This window comes from Macrotis lagotis, chromosome X, assembly GCF_037893015.1.
Source record: "Macrotis lagotis isolate mMagLag1 chromosome X, bilby.v1.9.chrom.fasta, whole genome shotgun sequence".
In the NCBI taxonomy this organism is placed as follows: Eukaryota; Metazoa; Chordata; class Mammalia; order Peramelemorphia; family Peramelidae; genus Macrotis; species Macrotis lagotis.
Genome location: NC_133666.1, coordinates 367,424,639 through 367,444,508, shown reverse-complemented (window position 1 = coordinate 367,444,508; position 19,870 = coordinate 367,424,639). Strand labels below are relative to the sequence as shown.

The 19,870-nt window shown below is 31.8% G+C and overlaps 1 protein-coding gene across 2 annotated transcripts; it reads left to right on the top strand.

The window, feature by feature from the left end:
• Positions 1-2,567: 2,567 nt before the first annotated feature.
• Positions 2,568-8,748, top strand: LOC141503215 (cadherin-10-like). Of its 2 annotated transcripts, XM_074208414.1 has the most exons (3): positions 2,568-2,732; positions 7,676-8,059; positions 8,335-8,748. In XM_074208414.1, the coding sequence occupies exons 1-3, from the start codon at positions 2,639-2,641 to the stop codon at positions 8,367-8,369; spliced, it is 513 nt and encodes a 170-aa protein (XP_074064515.1). In that variant the 5' UTR covers positions 2,568-2,638; the 3' UTR covers positions 8,370-8,748. The 2 variants fall into 2 exon arrangements, with proteins under 2 accessions (XP_074064515.1, XP_074064514.1); XM_074208413.1 differs by having other exon boundaries at positions 7,676-8,744.
• The last annotated feature ends 11,122 nt before the right edge of the window (positions 8,749-19,870 follow it).

Sequence of the window (19,870 nt, the reverse complement as noted above, 5' to 3'; positions counted from 1 at the left end):
GGATGAATGCAAAATTCTTAGAATAGACAGGAGCAAAATTATATCCTATCAATCAATGAGGAATTAATAAACCCATATGATGTACCAGGCAGTGGAGATTCAAAGGAAAAAAAAAAAGAAACGCAATGCCCCTTGCTACCATTGATATAATTGTAACTTCATTTTTAGTAATATCACATTTGTTATGGTTCTAAATTCCATTTAGTAAAATACATGGTTCTACGGAGCCTTTAATCTCTCTAAATTTGTTCTCATCACTGAACAAAGAAAATGGTATTGACATATATATAGTTGACTTAGCAAAACATTACTTTTATTATAAAAAAGCTTAAGAAAATTTTTAAATTACAGTAGGAGAATGATATTATCCTGATTTAGAAAGGGTCATACATGAATCTCTCTCTTTCAATTAAACAAATACAGAATGTGGTATTTATTTGATAATTTTTCCCAGCTGAAGTAGAATACTCTGTATAGCTCATTATAAAATGAAAATGGTAATAGGCACCTGTTAGCAAATAATGAAACATTTTGCCTATGTCAAATTTACTGTTCATTTTCTGTTGAAGGATTTTCTAAGTAATGCCAAAGGCCTAAACATCTGAAATATAATACTATTACAGGCTTTTTTGCAGATAGTTCTGAAATTCTTAACCAAGTCCCCTATTCATCTTTGAATGAGTCTTTTACTCAGTATTCATGTTTTCCTGACTTCCAGAAGTTAGATTGAGCTATTAGGCATTAACATTAAATCATTTTATGATAATTTTTAAACTGAATTGAATCATTTTTAAAATGAACTTAACTAAATTTAAATTAAATTGAATCAAAGTATAATTTAACTTGACTCTTAATTAATTTGAAGACAATGTCAATTTACAGAACAAACTTTATATTTTGTTATTATTTATTACTACATAAAAATAATCAACATACTCATAAAACTATTTTCTAGGAATGTATTATTTTCTTTACTTTCTTTGCTTGAGGTTTATCTTAAGTTTATATGTGAAGCATCTATTTTATGACATATTTGGTTATCGAATTTCTAAACCTTAAAAATATATGAAGATAAGTTACCATTTTAATAGACTTTGAGTGTGTGACCTGCTGGCCACATGCAACCCTCAAAATCCATTCATGTGTCATTATTACATTTTGTTATTATACTCATTAATAATATGGGCATAAATAAATATTAAATTCTACATGCAGTTTTTCAGTCATTTTTGTGGGACTTTTTTAGTCCAGAAGAGCTAAAGATTTAACATTCCTTTCTAATCTAAGTAGTGATCTCAATTGCTATTTCTATACATTTAGACTAGTGACCCAGGAGTTGTTTTTGGTTTTGTTTAATAAATAATAAATTCACATCTCTGACTTAATTTGACTAGGTCTCAATTATCTGGAAAAATGATAATTCTTAAAAGAATTTCACTCAAAATTGTTCTTTCATTTATCTGAATTAAAGAATTATATCAAATCTTGTCACTTTTTCATAGGACTACACTAATGTCCTGAGAGTGGCAACATAACTATTAAGAATAAATAGTGATTTTTAAAAATGATCAATAATTAATGGTTTCATATTTCTTGAAACTTAAATGACTATTCTGTTTCCCCCCCTCAAATTGAAAGGTTTGTCTGTGTGTTGCCTCCATGTGTTGCCTCTATGAGACAACAGAGTCAAAATTTTCCTCTTGGTTTCTTTATTTCAGAAGAATGAAATAGATAGCTATGGCTTAAAATGGACTGAACTTGAGAGTTAAAGCAAATATTACCATAGACCCTTTATTTTAGAATTCTTATGAGGGATTCTCACAGATTGGAGTCTGCAAAACAGAATGCGAAAAATACATTCCAATGCAATTGGTTTCTTTTAAAATGTATCTTTATTTTATGAATAAAAAAATTATCCTCAAAAAGAGTTCATTGGGAAATTGTTAGAGATGTCCGTTAAAATATAATTAAGGACCTCCATTTTAGATTATTTCATCTCTCTTTAGAATACTTAAACTTTATATGACTGTCTAAATGGTTAAGTGTCATAAGAAGACATAACATTAAGGGCCATTGTACTGTTTTATTGTTGTTGATTATTCAAAATGTTTCTAAGACAGTGTTTAGAATATGCTCCTAAATTCTATTTGTGTTAATGAATAGGTTTGTGTATTTTATGCATATATATATGTATATATATATATATGAAGAATAGTGAAAAATTCAAATAATTCAACTACTTATATGTTGCAAATTTATATTTCTAGGACACAGAATTTTTTAGGTGTTTTGGGTGTTCTATCTGCTCAACAAAATATTCAGTATCTGGCATTAGAACACATATCTCCATTCTTTTAGGAACTTCATAAATTAAAGTCAATAAATATAATATATCTTAACCCACAACTGGGTCTTCAGGACAGGTTATGCATAAAATACCAAAACCTATATATAACTCTGTTTTAATTTTTTTTTTTTAGATAACACAGCTAGAATTTTAACAAGAAAGAATGGGTTCAGTCGGCATGAAATCAGTAGCTATCTCCTTCCAGTCGTGATCTCTGACAATGATTACCCAATCCAAAGCAGTACTGGGACACTCACTATTCGAGTTTGCGCTTGTGACAACCAAGGGAACATGCAGTCTTGCAGTGCTGAGGCTTTACTCCTTCCTGCTGGCCTAAGCACAGGGGCTCTTATTGCCATTCTCCTCTGCATCATCATTTTGTTGGGTAAGTTTTGTTACTGCAGACAAAAGAAGTTGTTTGTCTTCTCAATCATGCATTTGTATAATTGTTGAGATGGGAAAGAGGGAGAGAGAGAGAGAGAGAGAGAGAGAGAGAGAGAGAGAGAGAGAGTTTGTGAATGAGTTTACTTTCCCCCCAAAATTTTTAAAAATACCAGGGGCAAAGAACAGTATTGTGAAGATCAAATGAAATAATGTGTCTAAAGTCTTTTTACAAACTTTGAAGGCTATATTAATACAAGCCATTGTTGTTGCTATTGCTGTTTTATATTATTTGGAGTTAGAATAAACTTCATTATAAATCCTCCCAATATTTCTCAACACCCCCCCATCACCTTTGACAAAATATCTAAAAACCTGGCCTTCTGTTTTTTTAACTATAAAATTAAGAGGTTGGACTTAAATGTCTTCTAATTTTTTTTTAATTCTAATGCTAAGAATGATAAAATGATAAACCTTTTCCATCTGAAATGGATAACTTTTCATTCAATGACCTATTTCCCGGTCAGAATTGGAACACTCAGATAAGCCATTCATATTCTCCAAGGTGGACAACCTTAGCATAGTTAAGTAATTATAAAAAAAAGATAAGAAGCAAATTTAATTTCTTTGCCTAGTACTGTAAACCATGCTATTTTGCTCCCTTAATCTGAAAGATTATTTTCAAAGAATATGCTACTATCATTAATCCTCATGAATCATGATGCAATGAATGGAGGCTTGGAATCAGGATGATTAAGTGTTCTAGTACTGCTCTGAAATTATGTTTTATTAATTGAGAGTAAGTCTCTAAATCCCTCAATGTTCCAGGAAACTTCCAAGGCTATAAATTATAAAACTGCATTGGTGGAAGGAATTTCTACTTAGAGAGTTTCTCAAACTGATGAAATTACAAGCCTAGACCAAAAAAGACCTACAAAAAAAAAAAAAAAAATATATATATATATATATATATATATATATATATATATATATCCTTCTTTGTAGCCTTAAGTAATAGATAAGTCTACCTACTCACAAGAACCAAAAAACATACAGGTTAATGAATTAAGAATAGTGCCTGAGGCCATCACACTCAGTAATCCTTGTGTTCCTTTACTCTGTCATCTTGTTATTTTTGAACCTGTTATTTTGAACATGTATTTTAATTTAGACTAATAACCATATGTTAGGTCTAATGGGCAAGTTTCTTTCTTATGCCTCAGGACAATGACTGTTCCCTGGGTCTTCTGGATCTGTATTTTTGGAGATTATTTATTTTTATGTTTTGTTTTGTTTTTGCTTCTCTTGATTACCTAGTCTTTCCCCATGCCTTGTAACTAATGTGTTTATGTTTATTTGTGTATAGTTCCATGAATGCATGCACATATGTACACACACACATATATTCATATGAACATATACATGGATAGATAGATATATTTACTGTATAATAATTTATATGGGTAATTTGTTTATCCTTTATACTAATCTAATTTATACAGTACATACAAATTGTCATTTAAAATAAAAAATTTATTAAGCCTATATAATACATATACATTTCTCCCTTCCTCTCCCCTAGACTTCTTTGGTATCCTGGATAGTTCAGCATGATACCACTCCATATCACTGTCTCTCTCTCTGTCTCTCTCCAGACATAGGTTTATTTGCATATGTATTCATCTATCTATATCATCTAGGTATAGTTCCACAGCCAGTCATCCTAATTGTATTTTAGTTTAGTTAATTAAACACAATAATCTGGTAAACTACATATGAATCCTGAGTCTATAATCTGGCATATTAGCTACTTTTTGTTGCTTCTAAAGAATTGATGAGTTTACCATCAGTGCCTTTGTCCAAAGCACTGATAAAAGTGATAAACAATAGTCAGTTTCACAAGCCATAGATAGATTTCCTCTTAATTTGACACTGAATAGTTAGATTCTGAGTCTAATTTGACTGTTAACCAATTAGAGAAATACGTATCTACATTCAGACATCATGCAGGCATTAAATGAGAGATCTATAGAGTTTGATAATGGAGATATCAAAAAATATATGCACACGCACACATACACATATATTTAGATATCATACATGTGTGTGCATCATAAATAATGTTAGGGAGGTTTGTTGGCTCAGAGGAAGGAATTTTAGAACCAAGAAGACCTAAATTCAATTCTGTCCTCTGATACTTAGTAGCAGTGTGACTCTGAACAAGTTACATATTCTATTTGTTTCAGAATGCTCATCAATGAGGATGGGGATAATATGAGGTTAAAACCACCCACCTTACAGGACAAGTGGAATAATAACTGTAAAACTCATCATTCTGACTGATAAATAAGATGAATTTATTCCCTTCTCATCTCTTACATACACTATATCCTGAAAGAAATGTTCATCTATCCATATATAGTATAATTCAATACTCAAACATTCAAGTAGCTATAATTAATTATATAATATATATATACATGAATATTCATGGCTTTATATATTTAGTATCTACAAACTTCCACTCTGATATGTCATCATTTAATAAAGTCTCAGGGCAGCTAGGTGGCACAGTGGATAAAGCACCGACCCTGGAGTCAGGAGTACCTGGGTTCAAATCCGGTCTCAGACACTTAATAATGACCTAGCTGTGTGGCCTTGGGCAAGCTGCTTAACCCCATTTGCCTTGCAAACAAAAAAAACCTAAAAAAATGTCTCTGGGTTCTTGTGGACTGCAGGTTCTGGTATACCACTAAAAACTGGAAAGCTTTTGAGTCACAGTGGATGCTGCTTCTGCCAACAGTCATCACTGACCTCTCACTTAATAGATGATCTTCAAAGTTGCTTTTCTATGACTAAGATGTTCATTATTCTATGTTGATGTGCCTTTTTAATTATCTGGATTGATCCTCAGACAATAAACAGGAAGTCTATTATCATACAATTATAAAATTTTGTAAGATCATCCAGGGCTAATCTTGCACAAAAATAAGTCTCTGACATTATAGGCATCAATTTGGGAATTTTTGAATGATGAATACACAAAGCCTGTGTGGATGTGGATCAATACTTCCTTTACATTGACAATCTAATAAGAATAGACTGTATAGATCACAGCTCATCCATTTTTTTCAACTGTTCAGCTCTTGTCCCTATTTTTCCATATATACTTTATGAAGGATCTATTCAGCATGCTATAGGTCTTCCTCTGCTTTAGCACTTATAAAGTTCATACTATATGTCTGGTGTTGTATTATTCAGTTGGAATGAAAAAATCATTTCTATCAAAGAAGTTCATTCTATTTCAGAAGGTATACACATGTAGAAATAAATATAAAATAAATATGTATTCTCATTTGTCCCATCAGGAAAAGCTTCATATAGAAAGTGGCACTTAAACTGAGTTTTGAAAGGAAAAAAAGGAAATCTTACTGGATGTGTTGGTGAGGAGCAAGCACATTCTGATGTATAAAAAGATCTGTGCAAAAGTATGGAGAAGAGGAGAGAAGTATCAAATAAACAATCATCAGAGGCCAGGAGCATGTGACATACAACGTGTTAAGGAGAATAATATATACTAGTCAGAAAACGTAGGTGGTAGCCACATTTTGGAGGTCATTAAATGTCAGTTAGAGGAGTTCATATTTGTTCTTAATGTTATAAAGAATCATTAGAGTTCATTGATGAATGGTATGAAATGGTCAGACATGCTATAAGAAAATTTTTGCCTTTGTTAAAATGTGGCTAACATTTTAGATTTCCATCTTTAATTCATTACTCTTGCTAAGTGATAAACTTAAATCCTTTTCTAGTTATTCATATATTTAATAATGCATTTTAATCTCTGTGAATAGGGGATAGGGAACAAACTTGTAACTTCATTTTTATAGGAAATTCCCAGGTGAGGAAATTTGTTTTAATAGAGGTGAGCATCTTTTTTTGGACAAATTTATACTTTAAAAGAGTAATCTAAGATACTGAAATTCAATCACACTATGCTCTTTTATATATACTACACTGCCAAATTTATACATATATGAGAGAAATATGCATATAGAAATGAATTCACTTTGAAAGTGTACTGTATGTTGCTTAATAGATGGCCCAAGAGATATGGATACAGAGATGAAAACCTGTCTATGTGATCACAAACTTGAAAGCACTGTTTCTTTACTTAGAAGTAATACCATTGTGACTGAAGGGAAAGTACAAGGTTTATTATTGTTTTGTTTTGTTCATGAGAAAAGATTAGGTCCTTTCCTGCTCTCAAAAAAAAAGTAAGTTAATTTTCATGCAAACTATTTATTTTATAATTCTATATTTAGTTTTAGCTATATATATATATATATATATATATACTCTAAATTACAAAAGAAATTTTACTATTTTGACTCATATCATAGTACAAGTGCCATAATTCACTGTCTTAAAAAACTGATGGATAAATTACTCTTCCCAGACACAGTATGACATAACCTATAAAAAGAATGCAGTTATCAATTCTAATTTAGCTTTTCAATAGCATAGGAAATTAGAACATCCTGAATTTAAATATGTAGTTTGTGTATCCTACATACTTTTCTGATGTATGAGGAAGAGTAAAATGAATTCTCTCTCTCTCTCACACACACACACACACAGGCACACAAACACACACACATATACACACACACACACACACACACACACACACAAATCTAAAAGGCAGATATGAGTATTTTGAAAATATAATACATATACTAGTAATTATTTTAGCACTTGATTTTTGATAGATAATAATGAGGCAGAAAAATTCACAAAGTCTAGTTAAAGGACAAAATTTAATCTTAAATTCTCTATTGATTAGGAAGAAGTATGGAAATAAAAAGATTTGACTTATTTCCACTCAACGCTTATCCATTCATACTAAACAAGATCTATTCTTTATTTCCTCTCTTTATCCCCCAGTTATAGTTGTGCTATTTGCAGCTCTAAAAAGGCAGCGAAAGAAAGAACCTCTCATCTTGTCTAAAGAGGATATCAGAGACAATATCGTGAGTTATAATGATGAAGGAGGTGGAGAGGAAGACACTCAAGCATTTGATATTGGTACTCTCAGGAATCCTGCAGTTATAGATGACAAAAAGCTAAGACGAGACATTATTCCAGAAACGTTATTTATCCCACGGAGGACTCCTTCAGCTCCAGATAACACAGACGTCCGAGATTTCATTAATGAGAGGTTAAAGGAGCATGATATTGATCCCACTGCTCCGCCATATGACTCACTTGCAACCTATGCCTATGAAGGAAATGATTCTATAGCTGAATCTTTGAGTTCACTAGAATCAGGTACTACTGATGGAGACCAAAACTATGATTACCTCCGAGAATGGGGCCCTCGGTTTAATAAGTTAGCTGAAATGTATGGTGGTGGGGAAAGTGACAAAGACTCTTAACTTAGGATACATTTTCTGTTCTTTCAAGAAGAAATCATTTTCCAGGCACCACCTCCTCTCCTTTACCATATTTGACATTCAGGAGAATTTTCCTACCACTCTGCGCAATATTTTTTTTCCCTTTCCCTTTTTAATCTGTTCATTAATTTCATTAATTCTTTCTTGTAGGATATCACATGGAGTATATACAGCATTTTATTTAATCACTTCCAAGAGCCAAAGCTATGGAAATTCAGTGTTGTCCATTTTAGTAATTAAAAGATACTTTCTGAAACTCGAACAGGATAAGACTCCCTTAAGCAACTTCATATACAAGCCGCTTCTGTTAGGTACCTGTCCTGCCCTTGCAAGTGCAGCTTTCAAGGAGGTGAAGAAGAATTTTTTTTTAAAAAATTATATATATATATACATATATATACATATATATCCTGTTCTGTACATTACAATTCCAAAAATTGTACACTTGGTGTTAGTAAGTGTGATATGCAGCTGGTATACAAAACTTTGTGCAACTTCATTTCATCAAATTCTATCTGCTAATGTTTTATATTTATATTTTTGTATTTATTTTTAAGAAATAAATCAGTTTTTACAACTACTTTGCCTCCAATTTCTTTTGCTTCCTAAGGAAGAAATATATTCACAAAATGCTTGTTATGAGGCTTTGACTGAGCTCCAGTAAGAATACAATCTTTAATTACATAGATCGATTAATTATTGATGAAACCACCATGATTCCAGGTAAGGAAAAAATTCGCTTTCTTAACTGTTTTAATAACAAATGTATAAATCACCTTATAAGGTTATGAGGAGTCCTTCAGAGATCTCTGCAAAACATATTATCTTCATTTTTACTTCAGCAAAGAGACATAAATAAGAATATCTTATGTTTTGATAAACATACATGGTGAGGTTTTGTTTGTTTGTATTTGTTTGTTTCTGCCCTGCTAATAATGCCAAGAAATGGTCTTGGTGTAAAAAGTATAATAGTCCCAATTTTCTATGCTGACTTTCTGTTATTAAGTTTTTTCTTTTTAAATCAGAAGTAATTTAAATGGGTTTAAGATTAAAGTAACCATTAATGGAAAAATATCCCTAGATCCCATAGTGACATTGTGAAAATTCCAAATAATGGCAACAATAATAATGTTACATGACCCATTAGCATACTCAATTATAATGGTGCTGAATTTTTCAGAAATGCATTATATCCCTAATAGTAGAAATCTTTTCTTTTCTTTTTTCTTCTGTGACTGATTCAGTTCAAAGCAGATGAGAGAATGCAACCCATTTATGCTACAAAGCTCCTATCATCCATTGAGTTTATCTATTACTAATTTACCCCATGTTTATCTTGGCTCCACAAAATCTGTCTTTATTTTTGAATTGAGCACTTCCTTGTAACTAGGTTAAGAAGCCTTATCCCCTGCTGAGTGAATATATTGTAAACAATGAATACAATAGGCCTCATCTCCAAATAGTGACAATGCCATGTTTTTGGACAGAGAGACAGAAAATGTAATACTGACATATTCTTAATGTGGACTTAATTATTGCATTTATATTGAAAGGTATTTTTCTTACTTTAACAATCAAAAGAGTGTCCAGATGTTTTCAGCTCAAAATATTTATAAATATGTAATAATCATTTGATTATTAAAGACATAAAGCCAATATTTGGTGCTTATAATCACAGTAAAATTCTAGAACTATGTGATTCAGGTCATTTAGTAAGAGCTAATTTGGAAAGCTTCCTAATTTCTAGAAGTCCATTCCTATCTTTTAAAACTGATCTGTTCAAATAACAAAAAAAATATCAATCCTTTGAATGAATCAAATTTAATTTGAAATTCATTTTTTAAAGAAATTAAAAAATATAGAAATATCACATTAGGACTCAAAATTAATCTATTTTGAAAATATGCCATTAGTTTTAGAGTGTTTTGCTTTAAAATTATATTTTATTAATATTAATTAATATTAGTGCTAATAGTTTATAATAGTGATTTTTGGCATGGTGGCTAGAGGACCAGGCTCCAAGGGAAGAAGACCTGGCTTCATGTGTCCAGCCTCTGACACAGACTTGCTACATGGCTCTGTGCAAGCCATTGTCCTCTGTGTTCAGACTGATTTCTAAGCTTAGAAATTACAGAAAGCAATCTGTATTAGCAAAGGATGTTTCCTCACCTCACAGTCTCTTACATCAATGAAATTACAGATCTAGCTCTAATCTATCTACATCTTATTTCAGTCCTTTTTTCCCCATTAGACTATTGACTTCAAACTGAAACATTTTACATTTATTATTTCTCCTTCAATATATCTTAAAAATTTTACTATAAAGCCATAAGAATAATCCATTCCAGGGCCGGCTAGGTGGCGCAGTGGATAGAGCACCAGCCCTGGAGTCAGGAGTATCTGAGTTCAAATCCAGCCTCAGACACTTAATCATTACCTAACTATGTGGCCTTGGGCAAGTCACTTAACCCCATTTGCCTTGCAAAAGCCTAAAAAGAAAACAAAGCAAAAAAAAAAATCCATTCCAAATTTCAGAGTTTCTCTCCAAGCTTTGTTGTCAAATATTCATTTGATTAGAGAAAGGAGCAGTCTCAAAAATAGATTTTATCTAACTCATCAAATCTTTAAACTAACTGAATATAAAAAAGTTACCTGCTTGTAACCAAACCCGAGCCTAGAAGGAAAAATAACACCAATATCTAAAATACTAGTGAGAAGAGTACATTTCAGGCAAAGTCAAGACTCCAAGTTACACAGCAACTGCTTGGGAATTTAGCTACAATGAGGGTTTTTCACATCATTTACTTTGCTCAAACTTACTCAGTCTTCCTGCTGAAAGATATTTGTGATCATTCTTAGAAAAGGCAAGCTTCTTCCCATCTTAAAAAAAAAATTATCCTTTAGCTCCTAAATGCATCTCATGCTGAGAAATGCCTCCTTCCAGTCTCATTTCATATTCCCTGTCTACTCTCACTCCCCATTTACCATTCTTTCTGCCTCTTCTCCAAAGTGATTCTTCTATTTCCTATGTTTATATAGGACATTTGCTTTGCCTGAAATATGCTCTCTCACTGGTATTTTATATAATGATTTTTTTTCCCTTCTAGGCTCAGGTTAGGATACACCTCTGACTGCAGACCTTTACTTCATGTTTGGTCCTTATAGTGTTCTCTGCCCTTTCATTTCTTTTCACCTAGAGAAGGCTTTGCCTGATGACTCAGTTGTCCCCAACTCACTCTACCAGATGTTGATATATTGGCTACTTACCTCTAAAGTTGATGATGAGGTCCTTGAGGTTAGACTGTTAGTTTTTGTCTTTGTATAACTAACATAGTGCCTTGCAAATAGCAGTAGTTTATTTTGCTTGCTTGTTTAATTAATGGATTAAATTTTTGAGTGAATTATTACAAGACTATAATTGATTTTAGCTGAAATGATCATGTAAATATTTCCTTAATCTGGAAAGAGGTATTTACAACCATGAGACTGATAAGAGCTCTAGTTAATGCCTAATATTGCCTTAGTTTGAAAGGAAATTTTATATCAGCATACCTATTAACATGGGTGTTGTTGCTAAGAAGTTTCTTATTTTCTCTTAAAATAATAGAAATTTAGAGCAGGAAAATACCTTAAAAATCAACCCCATGATTTTTGCCATGCATGAGAATTTTGAAAGATCATTCAATTGAATCAATTAGATTCCATATTCCAATCAATTAAACTCCAGATTTCCTTATTCCACCTTCAGTTTTGTTTTTATTTCCTTACTTGGCTCTTCTTTACATATAACTGTGGGGTTCTGAGCTGGAAGTGAGTCAGGTACCATCACTTCACCAAGCAAAATTGACTTCTACTACTGATGTTTTTTTCCAAATGCCACATGGCAAATTGTTAATGAAGAGTTTCCAATAGACCAGTATCAATCACTCTTTCCTTGCCTTTTCCATCTTCCTTTTAAGGGGGAGTTCCCTTTATGTGGTTGTTCCCTTTTAAAGTACCCAATTCTCCATCTTGTTTCTCAATACTGTATAATGATAATTGTCCATATTTCTATTATACTCCATAAACTATGCAAAACTTTGTAGACATTATCACAATTTATCACATGACAGCCTTGATTGCAATTTCTCCAACATAGACTATATGACAGCAACATGCCTAGATAAAAATGTATGGAACAAAGATAATGCACAGATGGAAAAATTGAGAGTATGGAAATGCAAAAAGACACATAGCATAGTTTTTAAAAAAAATAAATGTATAACATTATTTTTAAATAGGAACTCTCAGTGTTTTGTTTTTGGCACCATGATTTTTCTCACAAAAAAAATCTTTGATATTTATTATAAATATCCTTATTTCAATTCTCTGAATAAACTAAGTCAGGAGAAGAAGGGATTACTAAAGTTGCTGTGATTCAAAACCAAATTTCTTCACTCAAAACCCAGTACTCATTTAGATATATAAGCCTTTATCTCTATATCTTGTTCTTACTGCCATTCATTTCTTTGTTTTGGGGGGCTGTTTTTTGCAAGGCAATGGGGTTAAGTGTCTTGCCTAAGGCCACACGGCTAGATAATTATTAAGTGTTTGAGGCCGGATTTGAACTCAGGTACTCCTGACTCCAAGGCCAGTACTCTATCCACTGAACCACCTAGCCACCCCCATTCATTTCTTTGTGCTCAGTCTTTCACACCACACAATGACCTTAGTGTAAGTTCTTACTTGATGAATAAATCTGTTCTACAGCATCACCAGTAGGTGCTACCCATTTTGTGTAAATGTATAGCAGAATTCCTGAGTTCAAAAGAGATCTTAGTAATTATTTTGTAACTCAATATGAATATCCCTTACAGCAAATAGTATGTAACTAAAATAGAAATGGAGGAGAATTCCTTAAATAAGGCTCTATCCAAGGTCACATGTTGACTTAGAAAGCCGTATATTACCTTTCTATTCTACTATATTTTTATTTTACAAAATAATTCTCAATTACATTTTAATCTGGTTTAATGACTCTGACACCTTTGCTTTACAATATATCCTAAAAATTATCATTCAGTCGTTTCCTGAAGACTTCCATTGGGGAAAAAATCCTCTATCTCTGAAGTAAGCTAATTCTACTTTTAAATATCCTTAGAAGTTGAAAAAGTTTTTTGTTGTTTTTAGTTTTTATTTTTATCTCTTGATATCAGATCTATTTGCTCCTTTCCAAATTTTTAGCTTTTGCTTTTTGTTTTTCAAAATAAACACCAATTATCTAATAGAAAGCTATCTAGGTGACTCACCTCCTTGGTTGTCCTCCTGTGATACACTCCAGATTATAGACAATATCTATCCTAAAATGTGAAGCCCTAAACTAACCACATTATCCCAGATGTCTAACAAATAGATCAGAATATCATAATTAGGTACATAGTCATTCACAAAGGAGGCCTATGAGGAATATCACTATCCATACAATATTATGATTCTCTCTACAAGTACAGATTTCAAACAGATGATAATTTAATATACCTTTATCATGTTCTGTCATAAGGTTTACAGTGAGCATCTGCCCAATGTATCAAAGGCCTTTCTCTGGGTTCTTTAACATTGTACATAGGCTCAGTATAGCCTTAAAGCTATCTATACTACATAATAAATGCCTTCTTTTCAAATCATACATCTTTGATATTACATTTTATGCTTCTTCTTGTGACCAAGTTATCATTGCTAATATGTCACTGCCTACTTATTGCCATCATGTGTCAATAACATTTCACTATGTTTATTCTTCAGTAATCATGGTATTTCATATTTAAAAGTCACATAGCAAGAATAATGAGTATCAACAATAAAATAGGCAAAACTAAACTGTGGAATTATAATGAATAAACTTTGCTCTAAAGAATTATAATTGACCTTCCTATCTTCTCTGCAGAGATGGGAGAAGATGGTATGGATAAAACCATATCTATTATAAAACTCAATGTACTTTTAAGTTTTCTTAATTGCTAATTTCTCCTTCTTTATTCTCTTGTAAAATGTGTAGTGCTCCTTCAAGATGTGTGTGCCACATGGGTTGCCTAAACAAATCAGAAAGAAATGGATAGCTATCTCAGTGATCCTACCCAATCATCTTCCAGGGACATTTATTATTCCAGGTTATATGGCAGTCAATGAAGGACCTAAAAAGCTGACAATTCTGGTTCTTCTCTAAGAGACTGGAATCTAACTAAAATTATACTCATCTTCCTTCCTAAATATTGCAGGTCTTAGTGCTTAATAAGTTCAGAACTAAAAACTTCCCTGATCCCTCAATTAAAGAGAGAAAGTAACCATTAGTTACATTGAACAGTTTTGACTACTTCCCACCAGGGGCTAGTTATTTAAAGGTCAATCATATATTCTGAATTGCAAATGAACTAACTTGTCCAAGCTAGTAACAGATCTAATAGGAGCTCTACAACTTAGAATACACTAGGAAATACAGAGATTGATCAAGTCCTCCTAAAGTGAGATACCTTTCTTTAAGTGAGAGAGGTCCCACTATTACCCAGAGGAAACTTCTAATAATGCAACAAAATGGAAATCAGTGTCATGTCAAGGAGCTGTCCTCCCCTTAATGTCTAAAAGTGGATCTGCAATATGTCTCTCTTTCGAAGAAAAAAAAATTACCTATCCTCTTCAAAGATCTTTTATTTTTTTTACATAGCATTCCATCATCATTCCCTCCATGAATTTGTAGAATTATCCAAAAACTTGCAGACCTTTATGAAAATTAGATTATACTTGATTATAATGTATGTCTCGTTACGTAAGGAGGGAAGAGGGAATCATTCAAAGTTGAAAGGGGAAGTTTAAAAGTTCCTAATAAAATTTAAAATTGAAATATTTTCTATGCTAAGGGAAAGATTGAGATGTTAGAAAATATCACACAATTTCTCAAATGCAATTTAACCCACTTTCATGCAATTCAATTCTAGAACTTGGTCATAGGCAATTTGGAGTTCCTATTTAAGAAATATGTACCCTTAAAAAAAGAAATATGTACCCTTGAAATAATTCAGTGGGTTACTCAACCAACTGTATGTCTGTCACAGTCTGATAAAAGTGCATGCATACATACTCCATACATCTTCGTTATAAATTGCCAGGCCAATAGTTTTGAATGGTTCTGGATATCATGAAGAAGGCTTAATAATCTTTTTGAGAATTTGATGCAGTTTGCACAATGTCATCATCCATAACTAGTGGCATCTGGAGGACTTCACCATCTATATATGAAGTCATTCTTAGACTTAATTAAATACTCTATGGTTTAACCATCAATAATAAAGGGCAAATTACTGATGTCATTTCTGTCTAGCTCTAAATATGAAAAGTTCTTTTCATATTGAGGTAAAATATGCCACACTAAAATTTCACAGAATCATAGAATCAGAGACTTTGAAACTGTAAAAATACATTATGGTTGTTTTATTCAACCCATACATAAAAGGAACCCTCACTATAAAAACCTGATTTGCGATTTTCATGCTTCTGCCTCAAGACCTCAAAGGAAGTAGAATACACCCCCTTCTAGAAGAAGAAAAGAGTTTTCTAATTTGGGACTACCCTAAGTTTTGATGATATGAAGTCTAAATTTACCTCCAGTTTAAATGTGCAGATTCTCCATATTTTTCCTAATTCTGACTTTTTTGCTTAATTCTTTCAACCAATCTTTATATAAAATGGTTTAAAGACCTTTCATCATTTTGGTTGACCTATTCTGAACATTATTCAGAAAAGTAATTTTCTTCATAAATTCTGGTATCTAAAAATTCTCAAAATAATTGCATATGAGATCTGATAAGACAGGGTACAATGTGATGTCATTTCTTGATTATTGAAAATAGAGTACAAATACCCCTTCAATACAGTTCAAGATTACATTAGCTTTTTGTATTGCCTCACAAAATTACTCATTCCCCCTATATTGAGCTTTCAGTTCATCAAAATGCTATAGAACATTTTTTATAGCAACTGCTGCCAAATTTAACTCTACAATCTTCTAATTGTGGGTTAAATTTTGGTACCCAAGTATAATATTGCACATATTTTCTCTACTGGATTTCATTTTATTGAATTAAATTCAATGCTTTGCCAAAATTCAATGACCCTAACTTTCTGCAACTCTATCATAAATTTTAGGAGGAAACTTTTTTACCCCATTCCTAAAATTTTAACTCTAGCATCTATTTCTTCTCATTTCTCACAAGCTGATTCAGAACAGCAATACCCTCGTTTATTTCTCCAACTTTTGAAGGATGACATGGATCACTAAAGCAGATTTTTAAAATATTATTAGTTTTTGGCAGAGACAATGAAATGAGAGGGAAGATGGGAGGGAAAGCAAGGAGGAAAGGAGAAGAATTCAATTACCAGTTTCATCCCTTTATGTCTCAATGATCCCCTTCTTGTGTGTTGTTCAAACTTTGAGCTTTTGTACACAGGACAGCTAGGTGGTACAGTAGATAGAACACTGGCCTTGGAATCAGGAGAATGGAGAATGGGAGTTCAAATCCCACCCACTTCAGACATTTGACACTTACTAGCTGTATGAACTTGGGCAAGTCACTTAACCCTGATTGCCTCACATCCTGGTTCATAAATGGCCACAGGGACAGATTGTTCTGGAGGAGAAAATGAAATTGGTGACTTAGCATAGCCCTCTCTCACTCAAATTCAATTCAAGTGCTTGTCATGGAATCACCTCCCTGATGTCATTGTCTTCTTTGAGAATGGCGGGCAAACAATATTATTATTAGTAGTAGTAATAGTAGTAGTAGTAGTTTATATATAGATATTTGTTTTACTGAAAATTTCTTTCTTGGATTTTGCTACATATGAATTTCTGGATGTCTCAAATTCTATTTCTATAGCTCCTTTTTAGGTTGTTTTGATTAAAGACCTTATGTAGTCTTTTAGGATACTCTGCAAATCTGTCCTTATTAACTGTTATAGGCATACTTTATCTCTAGGAAGAATCCATTGCTCCATACTGTTAGATGTCCTTAAGAAGTCTAGATTCTAGTCTCAGATACATTATCTTATTAGCCATCTGTTCAGTTCCCAAAATAAATATCTCTTTTGAATCCTTTGTTTTAATTGGGTAAAAGAAAGGCAAACACAAATTAGGGCTCTAATTTCATTTTTTTTTAATCAAACCTCATAGCTATAGCATATAAATTTTAGATTCCTCCTTTTGATATCATGTATGCTCATTTAAATTAAAGGGACAGTTGTAGTTTTGATAAGCAGTAAGAAGTTTTCTGTTATATTTGATTACATACCCTAATAAGACAATAGACCTTTCATTTTGTTATGGGGTCAACAAAGAGCTATTTCCCTTACCTTAAGCAGGAAATGACTACTAGCTTACTACTACCAGGAACACCACTATCATCACAAACTCCACTACCACCACTACTACTACATATTCTGTTACTAACAGTAGAAAGTTACTAACATAGAAATTTTTTGAATGATTATATATTATGATATAAAAAGCTCACCATCAAAAAGAGAAAAAAGGAAATAGAAAATATACCCTTTTTTAGAACACAGAACAATAAAATAAAATTCAATAAAAGACCTTGGAAGCACAGATTAAAAATTAATTGAAAACTAAATAATCTTATCCTAAAAATGAGGTCAAAGGGGTCCAACCAGCCCTGAAATCAGGAGAATCTAAGTTCAAATCCATCTTCAGACACTTAATGATTACCTAGCTGTGTGACATTTGGCAAGTCTCTTAACCCCATTGCCTTGCAAAAAAAAAAAAATGGGGTCAAAGAACAAGTTATAAAGAAAACAAATAATTTCATTTGAGAAGGAAGACAATATGTCAATATACCAAAGTTAATAGGATATACCGGAGAATGTAGATAAGTGCTGGTTTAAGCCTAATTTCTACCAGACCACCTAAAGCTTTATCAAATATAGTATTTTTTTCTAGATCAGTTTTGCTTTCCAATTCATTAAACACTGCATTATTGAATTTCATTATTACTGATTCTCTCCTTTCTTGTCCTTTTCATTGATATATTTATTTATTTATTTTAAACCAGCACCAGGTGGTTTTGACAATTGAGGTCTGCTGTTATTCTCCATTTCCCTATTATTTCCCATGGTTTTCTATATCTTTTGCTGTCCCAAATAAATTTTGCTAATATTGTATTGAATTCTATAAATTATCCCTTGGAAACTTGATTTGTATAGCATTAAAATATAGTCTTTTAAAAAATATTATCAGTTTGATTGGTTTTTGAACCATTTTAATAAATGGAATGTATGAAGGAGAATTTTGTCAAATTGACAAACTAGTGTGATCTATTATTTCTAACAATTTAAATGATCATGCTTCTGATTATAGACTTAGAACTGTAAGAGACATTGGAGGTCATTCATTTTACTGATGAATTTAAAGAGGTTCACTGATTTCTTCCTTTCTTCTTTCTTTCTTTCTTTCTTTCTTTCTTTCTTTCTTTCTTTCTTTCTTTTCCTCCTTCCCTCTTTCCTCCCTCCTTTTTTTCTTCCTTTCATTTCCCATCTTTGTGTCATAGAGGGATGAAAGAAGAATTTTTTTCACTCCCCTCCCCCCAAGAGCTTTCCTTTATTTGGAAATATTCAAGTAAGAAAGGTGAAGGATTTAGAGAAGAATATTTCAACAAAGAATAGAGGTACAAAAAGCAGTGTGTGAGCACCTGAAAGCTAGAAATGAAAATTAAGAGAAAAGAAAAGAATAAAAACAACACAGAAAACATTTTTTATTCATTATTAAACTAGTTACATATAACATATTAATACACACTGGCAAGGATATTTTGGTATTCGTATGGTAGCAAATATAAAATTAACTTAAAATGAATATCCTTTTATCTATCTGATCTCCAATCATTTATTATGAAAAGGTTCACACTACTGAGTCTTGTATCATACTCTCTTGAATTTTTAGAAGTTTCCTTAAATGTTTATCTCCCTAGTGAGAATACTTAACACTAATCAGTGATAACTTTCTAGGCACTTAGATATTCTTCCTAAAGAGAAAAACCTACTATCACAAATGCAAATAACAACATAAGAAATTGGTAATTAGTCTTTTTATTTTATTTTGTTTTCCATCATAAGCTTCATAATTTTAAATTCTCATTTAGGATATATATAAAACCAATTATTAAATTATATTTTTGTGTTAAATTAAACAATTTACACAGGAAAGGATTAAAGATTAATGAAAGCATAATAAGAACCTGGTATATAATTCAGCAAACACTTTTCCAACTATGGAATTACTTTAAATTTGGAATATGGCATTCACAACTCCACAGGAAAGATAACACAATAACTTCATTAACAAATTAATCTAGGAAATCTTTCTTTGCAATTTAAAATATTTAAACATAAGCCTAAAGCCATTGCAACAATCTCTGCCTCTCTCTAAATGTAATCAAGAAAAAAACAATGGGATTTGAATTGGAATTTTTAAAGTAAGAAAATTTAGGACTACTTCTTTATAATGAACATATATTTCATGTTACTTTTTATGATATTAATTTCTCATTGATAAATTATTTCTCAAATTACTTCATGAGCATCAGTAAATATTTGTGGATAAGAATTTAGCCTTTGTTTATATTCTATATTGTACCATTTTATTTTC